At 37.4% G+C, this 14,215-nt stretch overlaps 1 protein-coding gene across 1 annotated transcript in view; it reads left to right on the plus strand.

Annotated features, from left to right (window-relative positions):
• CRACR2A (calcium release activated channel regulator 2A) overlaps positions 1-14,215 on the plus strand; it is a 52,964-nt gene that overhangs the window by 38,223 nt on the left and 526 nt on the right. Inside the window, exons 12-16 of the mRNA XM_074901242.1 lie at positions 2,536-2,668; positions 4,912-4,993; positions 6,626-6,740; positions 8,435-8,536; positions 13,420-13,496. Coding sequence (XP_074757343.1) covers positions 2,536-2,668; positions 4,912-4,993; positions 6,626-6,740; positions 8,435-8,536; positions 13,420-13,496 — 509 coding nt within the window. The remainder of the gene's footprint in view (positions 1-2,535; positions 2,669-4,911; positions 4,994-6,625; positions 6,741-8,434; positions 8,537-13,419; positions 13,497-14,215) is intronic.

Raw genomic sequence — 14,215 nt, forward strand, 5'->3', positions numbered from 1 at the left:
AAGGATCTGCAGTATGAAGGAGTGTAGGAACTAAAATACTTGTGCGAATGAGGCAGAATGATTCCATTTAGTTGTTACATAAGTAGCTCACTCAGATATGAATTCTTGTCATTCTGTTTTGCACTAAGATGAATTTTTCATTTCATCACCATTTGTGTTCCTTTGATCTACATGGCTTCGTATCACTGCATTCCATGATCTCTCATTGCTTACTATACTGAACTCAGGCCCCTAGCTGGCAGCATTAAGAGTTCCTATTCACCATATATTCACAGTCATTTAGCTGCCTTTATGACTACTGCATCTTAAAGGCGAGTAGAACCAATGTAAATTTTTTCTCCTTTTAGAGAATGGAAGTTGACTTCTAAAAGCATCTAAAAATTTGCAGCAGTGCATGAGACCAGCAACTGCTCTTTTATCTGGGAGTTAACAGTCAGGTAGAACATTTTTCTGAGTGGCTATGAAGACGAAGCTGCAGTTAGCATAAGCAGAAATGTGACTGGGAAAATATCTGAAGAAACCATAATGGAAACTAAAGCAAGATTTTCTGTCCAAAACCTCTGCCTGAGATGCAATTCCTCTCCCCTCTGTTGATTCAAAAGTGAATATGAACTAGGTTTATACCTGCCATCTTCCACATTTGTGTTAAACTGCACAAAAGCTAGGTATGTTACTTGATCTGGCTACTGTTTATACAAAGGCCACTCGAAAGACACATCTAGAGAAGACTTTTTTAGATTGCATTGTAAACTAAAGCATATTTACATCTCACTGTTATTCCATTTTCCCATCAGCACTTAGTTGAAGCAGACTATGAAGTAGCTCATCCCTTAGTCCACTGTTCAGATGCAGTTTTAGAATCAAATTTGTTTATTAAGGTTATTTTCGTAGGTAGACTTGGTACATTTCAGTGAAAAATGGCTGCCTATTATGTTGGGAGTTGAGCTGAAGGCCTCTGGTGGCTTTGAGTCTTACTGCTACTGTGGTGTGTATGACCACCAGGGACAGGTTATTTCAGTTCATGTAGTCCATATATTTAGTTATTGTTCTCAGAAGCACTGTGAAAATGGTGCCGAGATGATGATTGTATGTTAACTTGTCTTATTTCCCAGAGCACACACACTAATAAGCTGGGAATGTTTTTCAGCAGAAATGAAAATGTGTGTGTGATGAATGTGTATTACTAGCAGCCTAATAGTTGCAGTGGAGTTTGGGATTTTAACAGAAAAGGAGAAGTGAACAATGAGATAAGAAATCTCGGTATAGTTGTAATGGGCTGTTAGCCCAGCTCATGAAAGGGACATGTCTTTTGTCCCAAAAATTTACAGCAGTGAATGATTTTTTTCTCATACTAGGGTAGACAGCAGCTTGAGTTTTTATTTATTTTTTTCCTCATGAGTTGTTTCTGATTCTTTCTGTAAGGCTTCAGTATCTTTATAGGAAGTATTTGCAAGGCCAGACTTCAATGTCTCGTTCAAAGGACTTTCAGGTAGTGAGTTCAGTTCTGATATCTTCTTGAAGTCATCAGTCTCAGGAGATTCTGTACCTCAGAATCCTGGTAGAGGGCCCCTCCCTCTCCCTCTCCCTCTCCCTCCTCACAAACCCCACCCCAACAAACTTAATGCCAGGAGCATCCATGATCTTGCTCCCCTTCTGCAGTAAGAAAAAAATTGCAGTCTCCCCCCTCCTCCTTCATCTTTGCACAAAATAGGAGAAGAGGCCAGCTAGGGCACCCCCTGCAAACCAGCTGGTGCTACAGTGTTCTTTCCTGAGCAATTCCTGATCTACATACAGAGGTCTTGGGAATAATGACCTACTTGACAGAGGATATAAATATTCTCTCCAGCATCCACTTAGCTTAGCCTGCAGTAAACAGGATGTGGATAGGCAGAACAAGTTGTTCTTCCTTGGGCTTAAAAAACCTAAATGACAGAAACATAGCTGAATGTTTACAGCCAGATTAACTGGCTCTTAATTCTCTCTCTGTCTCTTTCCCCCATGCTTCTGCCTGTAATGTTAAACAGGTACAGAAGTGGAGTAATTCCATCAAAGCTCTTGGCTCCACAATAGTATCAGAGAGAAGAATCTGGTGGTAGATGACATAAGCCAAAAAATTATTACTTTTCTTCTGTTATCTAGGTGAAGATTTGCTGTTTCCTTTGTGTCACTGGTATGGGATGAAACTACTGAGCAGAGCTCTGTGAACGTGTATGAGTTTTGATTTTGCAGGGATGAACATAAACCATTTTCTTTTGTCACTTTCATGCATTTTTCAATGCAGTCTCATGTCAAAGTTCACATTCAGTATACTTCCAGATCTCAGCCCAAATCACTGCACTTCCAATGATCTGAAATGATGCATGGCAAACATCTGAAACATTTAAGAAACAGAATGTTGCTTTATGAGTAGTGGAGAACATGATAGGATAAAATCTCTTCTTTTTCCAATCTCAGTTATCCTTCAAGACAAGGCAAATTGGAGAGGCAACAGGATTTATAGAAGAGTTGGAAACTAATGTTTGCTCTTACTTGAAGGAGGAGAGAATAAACTCAATCCCTGACCGCTTATTCAAGATTATTTTTGTGGGCAATTCAAGTGTTGGAAAGACTTCATTCTTAAGGCGATTTTGTGAAGATCGTTTTTTCCCAGGCACAGCTGCTACTGTAGGTAAGTATAAGAAACATTATTACTATAATTATTTTAGTTCCAACAGTACTTAGCAGCTTCTGCTGAGATCAGGCCTCTGTTATAAAGCAGAAATATACAGATGTTTTAAAAGTAGGACTTTCAGTGAAAGTAGAATTTCCTTGTAGATCTCACTGTTCTGAAACTGATATCCTGTCCTCTGGACTGCACTGTCCCACCTCCATACCCCATCTCTATCCCTCTAAGTAATCTGATGTTGTTTTAAAGAGCGAGTAGAATATCTGAATTATGTTTGAAGGTTTAGCAGTGTACTAAGCACCAAAGAAATATGCTGAACCAGTGATTTCAAAGCCAAACATGTCAAAGCCTACATTGTTCTTACATTGCCTGAAGTAAACCAAGCTTTCAAAAGTCAGACACATAATCAATGCAAAAACTTAAGTTTAGGTTATTGCAGTGCAGCTGAGTTACTGCAAATGACCAGATTCATTATATTTAGTCTGTATTTAGACCTTAATTATTCTGCAGCATATATGAAATAAAACTTGTTTGCAATTAAAGGTATTTAAATTAATGAATTTGTCTTGCATTTGTGACAATCTAAGAACATTCATGTGAGCAGTTGCTGTAGCTCCCTTGAATTACGGGGTAAAGACACCTGAGTTTAAATTTCTACTGGTATGTTGAGTGTCGAAGTTCACATTAGAGTCAGGGAAGATCTAAGATCTTAGCATAGTATTTAAATAAATTTTGGCACTGTAAGATATTTTACTTGGTCTTAAGGTGCTGCTTTGGGAGACAGCAGGTATCCTGGGTGTCCTGTCAGATTCAAACAGACATTTTTGAATAGCAAATGGCATCTCAGATAGCACTAGGTGCCTGTGAGCAAACAGCTGAATTCTACTCCACCATCCTCTCTGAATCAATCCAGTCAGAGGAGCCTTGGGACCAATCTGACCCTTGATGCCTACTTCAAGGTGAGCTTAGTCATTTCCTAGACTGCTAGTTCTTCATTGACTAGATCGTCCTTAACTGTAATAGGAGCTTAGACACCTCCATGCAGTTATCTACATTTAAGAGTGGTGCTATCCATGTTGTCTCGTAAATGGCTGATATGCTTCTCTAGACCCTGAGGTCTTGCACAGTGTGTGCAATTTCATGGAGCTTCCAGAGGAAAAGCACAGAAATGCGTCTTGACCTCTTCATCTTTCAGCTGGTCATCCAGTGTTCTTGCAAATGCAATGGCAAGAAAGTATTTGTCATAGCTTTGATTTAATCTTCACATCAGTGAGTTTCAAAGGTGTGGGCTATGGCTGACAAGATACAGACAGTTGAAAAGTCAAGTGAACAACCTGGAGAAGAGTGTTCTCATTGAATTTCTGTGGAATAGGTCAAATGTCTTCCCTTGAGGTATAAGCAATGGATATATCCACCATCCAGATTTCTTAATTGCCCATTGAAGGATACTGCTTCATTAATGCCAGTGATAAAAGTCCCATTAATATGGAAAATGGCCCCAGAGAAGGTGTTGATGACCTACTGAGATCCCTTCCAACCTGCATTATTCTATGATTCTGTGATTCTATGATACAATACAGTGTGATACAAGAAAATGCGGTTGTCATTAGGAGGAGGCAATGGCTATTAATATTAAAGACTCGAATTATTGTTATAAATATCCAGAAGGTATTTACATCACCACAGGTTAGGAGAATTGGGAGAGGATTCATTTAAAAGTTTAGATAAATTAATTTTTGTCTCACTTCCATTTAGCCACATAAAAATTAGGGGACCAACCTAACTGTAGTCAGCTCATCTTCTATATTTTAAAGAGGGGAAGAGTTCTCCACATACTTGGTCCATCTGTCGTCAGCATTTATCTTAGGCTCCACTGTCCCCTTAGTGTCATGCCTTATGGTTTTCCACTATCTGTAGAAGGTGCCTATGCGGTAGCTCAGACTAAATCCTGAAATTTCAGACACCTGATGTTACACAGCATGAATTCCAGGCTAAATGGCTGAGACTGCTGTGGACTATCAAATGGACCCTTGACTCATATACCCTGATTTGGAAAGTTATTTATGTTACAGCTTTTACAAAATTCAAATACTCTGTTAACATTCAGTATTTTAGTACTGAAGAACTTTTGGCAAATTAGTATCAATCTTGTTATTTTTCTGGAATTGTTGCTACTTGCTGGATCAGGTTTTCAAAGATCAAACTGAGCATATAAAGAGGCAACTTACTTTGTATTTCTGTTATAGGTGTGGATTACAATGTGAAAACCATCACAGTAGATAATACCCAGGTAGCCCTGCAACTCTGGGACACTGCTGGCCAGGAACGGTGAGAAAACTTCAGTTGTGGTTTAACCCTGGTAGTCAGCTAAGCACCAAAAAGCTGCTTCCTCACTCCAGTGGGATGGGGAAGAGAATCAGAGGGTGAAAGTGAGAAAACTCATTGGTTGAAAAAAAGACAGTTTAGTAATGAAAAGCAACAACAAACCCACCACCACCAAAAAAATAATGAAGAGGGAAAGAAACCAAGAAAAGCAAGTCAAGCAAAAAACCCCAGTTGCTTACCACCAAATAATTGATGCCCAGCCAGTCCCCAAGCAACTGCAGCCTCAGCCAACTTCTTTACCCCTACCCTGCAATTTTATTGCTGAGCACAACATATGGTATGGAACATTCATTTGGTCAGTTGGGGTCAGCTCTCCCAGCTGTGTTCCCCTCCCAACTTCTTATGCACGCCAGCCTACTCACTGGTGGGGGAATCTGAGAAGCAGAAGAGGCCTTGATGCTCCTTAAACACCGTTGAGCAGTAAATAAAACACTGTATTACCAACACTGGTTTATTCACAAATCCAAAACATACCCTGGTACAAGCTACTACCATGAAATTTAACTCTATCCCAGCCAAAACCAGTACGCATTCTAAGGTTTTGCTTCCTTGAATCATCTGAAGATTAGTAAGCATGGACCTAATCCTGCTTCTTGGGAGAGGAGCAAATATAGTATTCCTAACAGAGCCAGTGAATTCACAATTTCGATCCTTCCCAGCAGCAATAATGTGTTGATTTGGTGCTGAGTGTCCATCGAAAAACTGCCAATCTGTAGAAGAGACTAAAAGCTCTTAAAAAGTTTCATACCATACAATTTCTTTAGGAGGATGGCTGATTTTAAAATATACCTAGAATTATTTCTATAGCAGAAAATGCCTTAAAAGTTTAAAATAAAGGGGGTTTTTTTCACCAAAACAATCCCATTGTAGTTGAAGAACTCCAAGCTTTTGTAAGTTTTCAGTGATAATTTCATTCCCTATCTCCTCGCCCATTTGTATAGTTTTCTGTTATTAAAAGCAAGGATAGTAATGATAATCTACGTTTTCTAGAGGAATCTTGGCAAAAAAAGCCCCAAACAGAAATCCAGCTAGCTTTAGGCAGAGAACTTTGTCAGGAGGAAATTTCTACCCTAAGCTTAAAATGAAAGAGGATGGGAAAAAGAGAGATATGCCCCTGATTATCCAGACTAACCCAGAATCAATTAAAGGCAGCAGAGGGAACTTTTCCAAACACTTTGTTTCAAAAAATATTTTTTTGCAAAGAGTTTATTTGCTGTTGCAGTAATTTGTGGTAGTAGTGTCCTCTGTGAACCTTCTGCTGAATGTGAAAAGGGATCTGATGATTCAGGAAGAATGGAATTGCTTACTACAATTCGTAATAAGCCTCACCTTTCAAACAGGATCTGCAGTGAAGATCAGTATTATAGCTTCTCTGTTGTCTAGTTTATGGAATTTTGGAATACATATGTAAACCAAATTAACAGGGCTTTAACCCTTATAAGACTAGATGATTAGAAGAAACTGTATGGCAACATCTTGCTTTGGGGGCTGGGGGAGGATTACTATAAAATTTTATTTATATTGTCAGATTGCTATTTCTGTTGAAGAGAGTTATAAACAGGTTCTTACTTGTAGGTACCGAAGTATTACCAAGCAGTTTTTCAGAAAAGCTGATGGTGTCATTGTGATGTATGATATAACAGCAAAAGACACATTCACAGCTGTCAAGCAGTGGCTGATAAGCATTGAGGTAACATGACATAACTTTAAATCCAAACTCTGGTGTCATTCTTCTCTACCTTCTTTTGAATAGGGAACGTTAACAGGGCAAAGCACAGAGAGCAGCACGTTTCTTGTGTGGTCACAATTACATTTTTGTTAGAGATTTTGGTCTATACAGTTACCAGTAAAGCTGTTTATGAAAATAATCACAGTTCCAGGGTTTTAAGGACTTAAAATGAGAGGTGGGGAAAGCCCAGCATGGAGTCCTCTGATTTCCCATAGAAGTTATCTAGCTGGATCACCAATAGCACTGGTAGGTGCTTTGGATCAGTGATGATGGTCTGATGATCACTGATCATCACTAGCGGTTTGACAACCAACTGTGTAGCTCATGGGAAGTTGACTGTGCTGTGAACATAAGCTATAAACTTAGTTATAGTATCTAGTTATATAGCTTATAGTATCTACATTAGTGCTGTAAAGTTATAGTATCTACATTAGTGCTGTAAAACTGTCTTGTAGTAGAGAGTTCAGTTTCTTGGGGATCATCCTTTCAACCACATGAAAACAAAATCATAGCCCATGCCACTGAATAGCTTCAGTTAATTAAAAATTCTTTTTTTTTCTCTTGGTATACCACTGTAGCTCATAGACAACATATAGTAAGTTCAAGCAGATGAATTTTCATGTGGCCAAAATAAAAAATAAAAATAAAACCGAGGCTGCTGCAATAAAGAACTGAATCGCTAGGGAAACCAAAGTGTGACATCCTGTTTTCTCACTATTGTAGAATATTTGTACTGAAAAAGTAGGGAGCAAATTGGTATTTAAAGATCATTTAGTCTGCTTTTATTGAGCATGGTGTTCTAGTATAATACACTGTTTCCCTAATGGCCAATAGGTGGCTTTGCAAGTTGAAATTAGGACTCATTCATTCAAGTGGTTCCAAACATGCATAGTTATTCCTCATCTGATTAGCTCTACTGAAGTAATAGGAGCTGCATTTTGTAAGAGCAGGCCCTTATTAAATATATGAGCTTAACAAATCAGTGATTGTTATAATTCAGTATATTAAAACTAGAGGACAATTCCAGTTTTTGATCCAGAAAATCTTTTTCCAAGCTGTAATAGTTCACTTATCTTTACTGACTAATTTTGTTTGCTACAAACTATTGCTAAGTTGAAGACATATGGCCAAGTCCATTTATTGCTACAGCATTCAGCCTACTTTATGAATGTACTCACTGTGATAATTACAACAATTTTCAGAATGAATTTTGATTCATGCCTATTCTATGGATTTTTTGGGATATGTTCTGTGTATCTCTCCTCTAATTTATGTAATTTATCTGGCATAATTATACCCAGATGTTGTAATTATTTTCCTGTCCATGTAATTACAAAAGCAGTGGCTATAAACAGCAATGTCAGAGCTTGTATAGCATGGTAGTTTTCTCTCTCCTGTTTTAGTATAGAGTCTGATGAGCTTCTGTACTGTTATTAAAAAATGCCAAGTTAGTGCTGTCTCTAGCATTCTGTCTTTTTCATGCCTTTTATCCAGCTTTAATTCCCGACATGTCTGTAGGTAGAGTGGCACATACCTGGCTCATATGTGATGTCTTAAATGTCTTGTTGCAGCGTGACATTTGTTAGTTTTTATCCTCTTGATCTGCAATTTTTTAAATACAGTGCATCAGTTGATAATTATTCTTTGTTCTGCAGGAGACAACTGGGGAGAATGTACCTGTGCTTTTGTTGGGTAATAAAACGGATAATGAAAAGGAACGTGAGGTCCCTATGGGAATGGGAGAGCATCTTGCTAAGGTACTATACTTAAGAAAGGAACTCCTTACAAAACTTGAAGGTGAAGGTTTTAAAATGGAGTCTCAATGTGTATAAATTCATAGAAACACAGTTTAATTATTCAAGTATTTTTAAGGATTAGAAACCCCATCACACTTATCAGTTCAGCTTTTAATGATGTAAATGCTGAGAATGACAGTAGTTATAAAACTGTCTCAATGAAAAAAACAAAAAGTGGTGCAAAAAACATTTAAGAATTCACTGTCATTGTCTCTCCTCTTTCTCCCTCTCTTTTCCTCCCTTCTCTTTTTCTCTCCTTTTTCTCTCTTTTCTCTGTGGATGGATTCTTAACAGAGATAGTTTGTGGACCTTTTCTCCCTCCTACCTCTTGTAAAACCACAGAAGACCATCTGTTACTCCTATGTTAGGAGTAGAAAACATGTTTACTTCTAGTAGCTTTCCATCAAGGAGATAAAATAAGTAGAGTTAACAGTGCATCTACCAAAGCACTGGCGATCAGGGGCCATGATTTAAGCATTAAGGGACTGCAAATAGCAGATACTTGTTTATATTCCTGTGTGCCATGCGCATCAATTTTTCTTTTGAATTTCTCTATACAAGGCATATAGTTTGAACACCAATGCCTCCAGAGTATTCACTTATATAGAAATGTCATCCCAATATTCCTCAGAAATTAACTGAGTTGGTAGGAATTTACCTAAATTAAACATTGATTGCTGAATTTTACATATGTACTTGTTTCTTCTTTGAAAATAGATTTACTGCTCTGCTTGCTGGGAACCAAAAGGATATTTTCAAAATTTCAAATGCATATGATTAGTTCTTGGTTTATAGGAAAGATTGCTGCTAGGCACCTGCCTATAACTGAAAGAAGTAGGGCCAGATCTCTTTTTATCTTTGATTATTCATACAGCCTTTTGCAAGAATACCTCTGCGTTCAGGTTTATGTCCATTACTTTGTTTTTATAGGGGAGCAATATCAGCCTTGAACTTCATCCTTCAAAGGTTCTCCCTTCAGGAAATGTGCTTTTTCTTGTATGCATGGAAACACAGATCGTTTTAAGACCCTGGAGGCTGGGTGGGACTCCAGGGTGTAACATTGAATCCTTCTGTGCAAAAACAAATGACACATAAATGCTAAATGGACAGAGTAGGTGTCTTGCATGTCATTTAGCTCTCTTTAAAAACTGTACTATAGTAAAACAAAGATGAATCATTCTAATATATAGAACTCACAGCCCACCAGACCATTAATTCTAACATGTGATGCAAGAAAATAAAATGTTTTGCATAAGTAAAACAAAGAAGGTTGTCAAATTAAAGTTATAATCAAATGAATGGATCTGAATGACTCATTTGAATGTTTGAATAATTCTTGCTAAATAGCCATGTAATTCCTATGAAACCACATACCACTGTCTCTATTAGTGAATGCAACTGAGTTACTTACTTTGTGAATAATCCCATGAATTATTCACAAATGATCCAAAACACATGGAACTAGATGCTGAGTTGATAAAAATATCTATAGCCTTATTTGGTGAAAACAACTCTGAACCTGTTCTCATGCAAAGAAACAGATTAACCTGTTGACCATGAAGTCCAACAGTTTTTATGGACTGTTTCAAGGTCTCCTAGGATGGGATCATTTTTACCTACTTTTTTCTGTAGTCAGAGAGGAATGTGTGCTTTCAGAGGGCATTGAAGCCCAGCTGTATTAACTCTTGCTTTGCATCAGTCCCACATTTTAGAAGACAGTGTAGTACAAATTCGTTCAGAAAACCAAGGGCTCCTATTATAATGCATGGGTCACATAACTTCTCTGCAAGGCAGACAGCACAGTTTGTTATTAAAAGGAAGAATGGCAGCCTGAAGGGAGTCCTTTCAGTTCCTTGTCGTTTGAGAAGATTAGTAATTGCACTGTGTGTAATACCTCGGGAAAGGGGGAGCAGATTGAGAACAGGGATTCTGGAAGGCATCATAGGGAACAACAAAGTTGTAATGAATCTGATCTGTAGTTGGATGAATTAAAGAGAAAACATGATGGTAAGGAGACTTTTACAGTCTTGACTTTGAAGGGAGAAGCAGCAGATACAAACCGAAACGTTTACATGCAGTACAAGAATGACCTGAGGGAAAACATCTAAAACTCTCTTGATAGAGCTACCAAGAATAAAGAAAAAGAGGAAAAGAGAAGAGAAAAGAAGGAGAGGAGAAAAAAGAGAAAAGAAGAAAAGAAAAGAAAAGAAAAGAAAAGAAAAGAAAAGAAAAGAAAAGAAAAGAAAAGAAAAGAAAAGAAAAGAAAAGAAAAGAAAAGAAAAGAAAAGAAAAGAAAAGAAAAGAAAAGAAAAGAAAAGTCTGACTTTAGCAGAGGATCCAGAAGGAAAACTCCATGTAACAAATTTCTGTTTATTTAGCTTAACTTGATCCACTGATCAAGAGTTCATATGAGCACAACAACAATACAGAGGGTACTCGGATCATATTGTAAGCATCCAGGATCAGCCAATGTTCTCTTTGAGTGGATTAATGTAACCACTGCCAATTATTTAAATAAAATGGCCTATGATGTAGATGCTGCTGAGGCTTTCAGGCATCATTTTATTTTGGCCCTGCACAGACTTCCTGAATGATCTTAAATTGGTCAATAAATCCTTGTCTTTCCCTGTTCCTCAACTGTAAAATCAAATAATAATGCTTTTGTCTGCCTTGGCTTTGCAGACTGTGTATGCTTCATGGGATGAGGACTGTTACTGTGTGTTTATCAACCTGTCAGTGCCATTGTTATACAAATACTGCTAATGAGTGAGCTATTCTTCTCAGAGTGATACTACTTTACAGGACAGAAATTGCCCAGCTCCCTCCGGTAATCATGCATTTTCCTCCCTGTTCTTTAGATGTCTGCTGATTTTTATGTAAGTTTTTAAAATGGAGTAATTGCCAGTGGTCTTTCAGGTTCGATAGGTAATTCATGGATGGAGATGAATGGCATTTTCTGACTCGTTAATTATATATGTCCTGCCTTGTGCTACTTTGTTCTCATTGTGTATGCTATCAATTAAAGTTTCCGACACGATTCAAAAGAATGACACTTAACATTTCCAGGCTGACTCTGTCTCCAGAGAAGGACCTGTTTGCCAGACTGACAGAAATAAGCAATTAATATCAGTTGAGTTTAAATTGTTATCTTTCACTAATAAGACTCTGCCCTACCCATGGAATTTGTTGAAAAATCCATTCAGATTCACGCCAGCATAAATGATGTCATTACTGAGAGTTCAGTTCTCTAGTGAAATCCTGTTGTTTGTGTGTGGGGAAGATGTAGTAGTATCACTCTCTGCTTGACTGACGTAAAGTAGCTAGATACTGACCACAGTAGGTTTTCTATTAGAGTTCTGATCAGCTAAGCAGAATAAAGGCATGTAAATTTTATTTCAAACTTCGGTTTGTGTAGCTATCAAGAAATCTGAGCCAGTCAAATTTTATCTTAAAACTTTTCTAAGGAAAGAAAGAGAATCATGGGGTTAGATCATTGTAAATATAATACATAACACTGTTTAAACAATAAAATATCCATCTAACACTAACATTCCCTGATTTCTTCCCTTCTCTGCTTTTCTGTGCTATCTGGCCACCCAGAAATTACTACAAGTGGTTCAACCCTGATGTTCATTAGAACGAACCAGGTAACCGCTGACAACATATTCAAAACTGACATTTGATAACATTGGAGCAATTTTTAGATATATTGATATGAACTACTATATTTATGAAACTTCTTTTTCCCACTTCTTGTGTTCAAAAATTCATGAAGATGATAAAAATTTCAAAAAGCTGTGCAATTTTGGAACCGTGGTATATTAAAAAATCCCACACAAACCCAAACTGAAATACCTGGTCATTTTAATGGGAACTTTTGAAAACTGAATTGTAAGTGTCATATGAAGGGTGATTAAGTAAGTGCAAATGCAGTAACCACAGTTAATAGCAAACAAATGGAAATATGTGGACATGTGATTGATACAGAAAGTTGAAATTAGGATGGGTAAACAGGCATGTAGTAATACTGTAGAGGCAGTGTAGGTGAGCATCAATGTAATTACTTGTAAAAGTAGACAGATGTCTGTTCTGGAGAGGATAATCTGTCATTCCCTCTTAAACTTCTGTTGCCATCACAGCTGCCATGTCAGGTTTTTGTCAAGATGATCTCTTGCACTTGCATTTATTGTGATAAGACTTCAGATGAAGTGCCGAGAATGTCTCTAGGGCTTGATAATTCATCTATGGTTCTTAATTGCAAAGCTCCCAGGGACTACAAAACCAAAGGTACAGGTTGACTGCAAAAGAAGGTGCAGAAAATTTATCAAGTACAAAAAATGAAACAGAATTAATTTGTTGTTATATTTTGCTGAGATTTTTAACTGGTTGTTTTCTGGAAAACATGGGTCACAAACTGTTGAATACAGAGACACTCCTGCTGAAGCTTTCCATGATTAAAAAAAAAAGTCACTGGAATTATTTTCACCTGCTTTGTCAAGCACTCAGTGATGTACTAATTACCTCATCATCACAAGGAAAGTTCACAAGACTTCTATACCTTACAAGGCATGTTTGCATTTGAGCCTTTGAGAGATCGAGCTCTTACAGTAAAAGCCACTGTACAGAACAAATATCTGCTAAGAAATGGATATAGCTGTTGTTCAGGAGGCACGCTTAGACTTCTTTTGTTACTTTTTACTGTTAGCTTTAGAATTAAGTCCTAAGTTTTCCTAAGATGACCAATTTGTTTATTTGCATATTTCAGTATATCTGTGATGCTTTTTAAAAATGGGAGTGAGATATTGTGCAAAATTAATTGATATGGTCTTTCTGTTTGATTCTAGGATTACAATTTAATTTTCTATGAATGCAGCGCATATTCTGGGTACAATACCAAACAGTCTGTGCTTCATTTAGCTAGGTAAGAAATCACAACCTATGAGTTCTATATGTGCCTGACTTCCTTATCACTGATGACAGAGTGAATTCTTTTTTGTTTATTAAACTAGTTTGATGGGAACTTACAGTTATTAAATACTTGTTCCTTTTATACTGGTCTGTAGCCTGACCCTGTTGTTCTGTTAGGCAGTTAGTTGTTCAGTTCTGTTTAAACTAGCAAAGCTCTGTCTAGACCCAGAAACACCTGGACTGTTGCTAGAAAAGCTGAAGGCCTGAGACATTGTGATAGTTCTTGCAGGAAATTCTTGGAGGTTTGGTTTGGAGAAATATGCTTGCAAATGGCTGCTGCTGCGTCTTTGCAGCAGAACATTGTATGTGCAGCTTTCTTCCCTCATTACAGCTCAAATTCTGTGTCTGCCTGGGGGCTGGGAGAGAGGGAGAGGTGGATTTTTGAAGTTATATAAAGAATAGGGATAAAAAATACAGGTAAATTTGTTCATCTTGTGTGAAAACATTGGTAATGAATTGGCAGATCTTTATTATTGTGGCTGAAGTTAGTGAAATGTTGTGAATGTGGCAGGTAATTGATAAATGTCTAGGTAGCCAGATGTGTTTTTGTTTTGCTCCAGCCTCAAAAATAGCAAATTGAAAGTCACTATTTTGAGTCTTTGTAATATACAATAAATGCTAACAATCAGCACCAATTACATTTTTCTAACTAAATGAACAAAAGCAGTTCTT

The sequence above is a fragment of the Athene noctua genome, chromosome 3, assembly GCF_965140245.1.
Source record: "Athene noctua chromosome 3, bAthNoc1.hap1.1, whole genome shotgun sequence".
NCBI classification, from domain to species: Eukaryota; Metazoa; Chordata; class Aves; order Strigiformes; family Strigidae; genus Athene; species Athene noctua.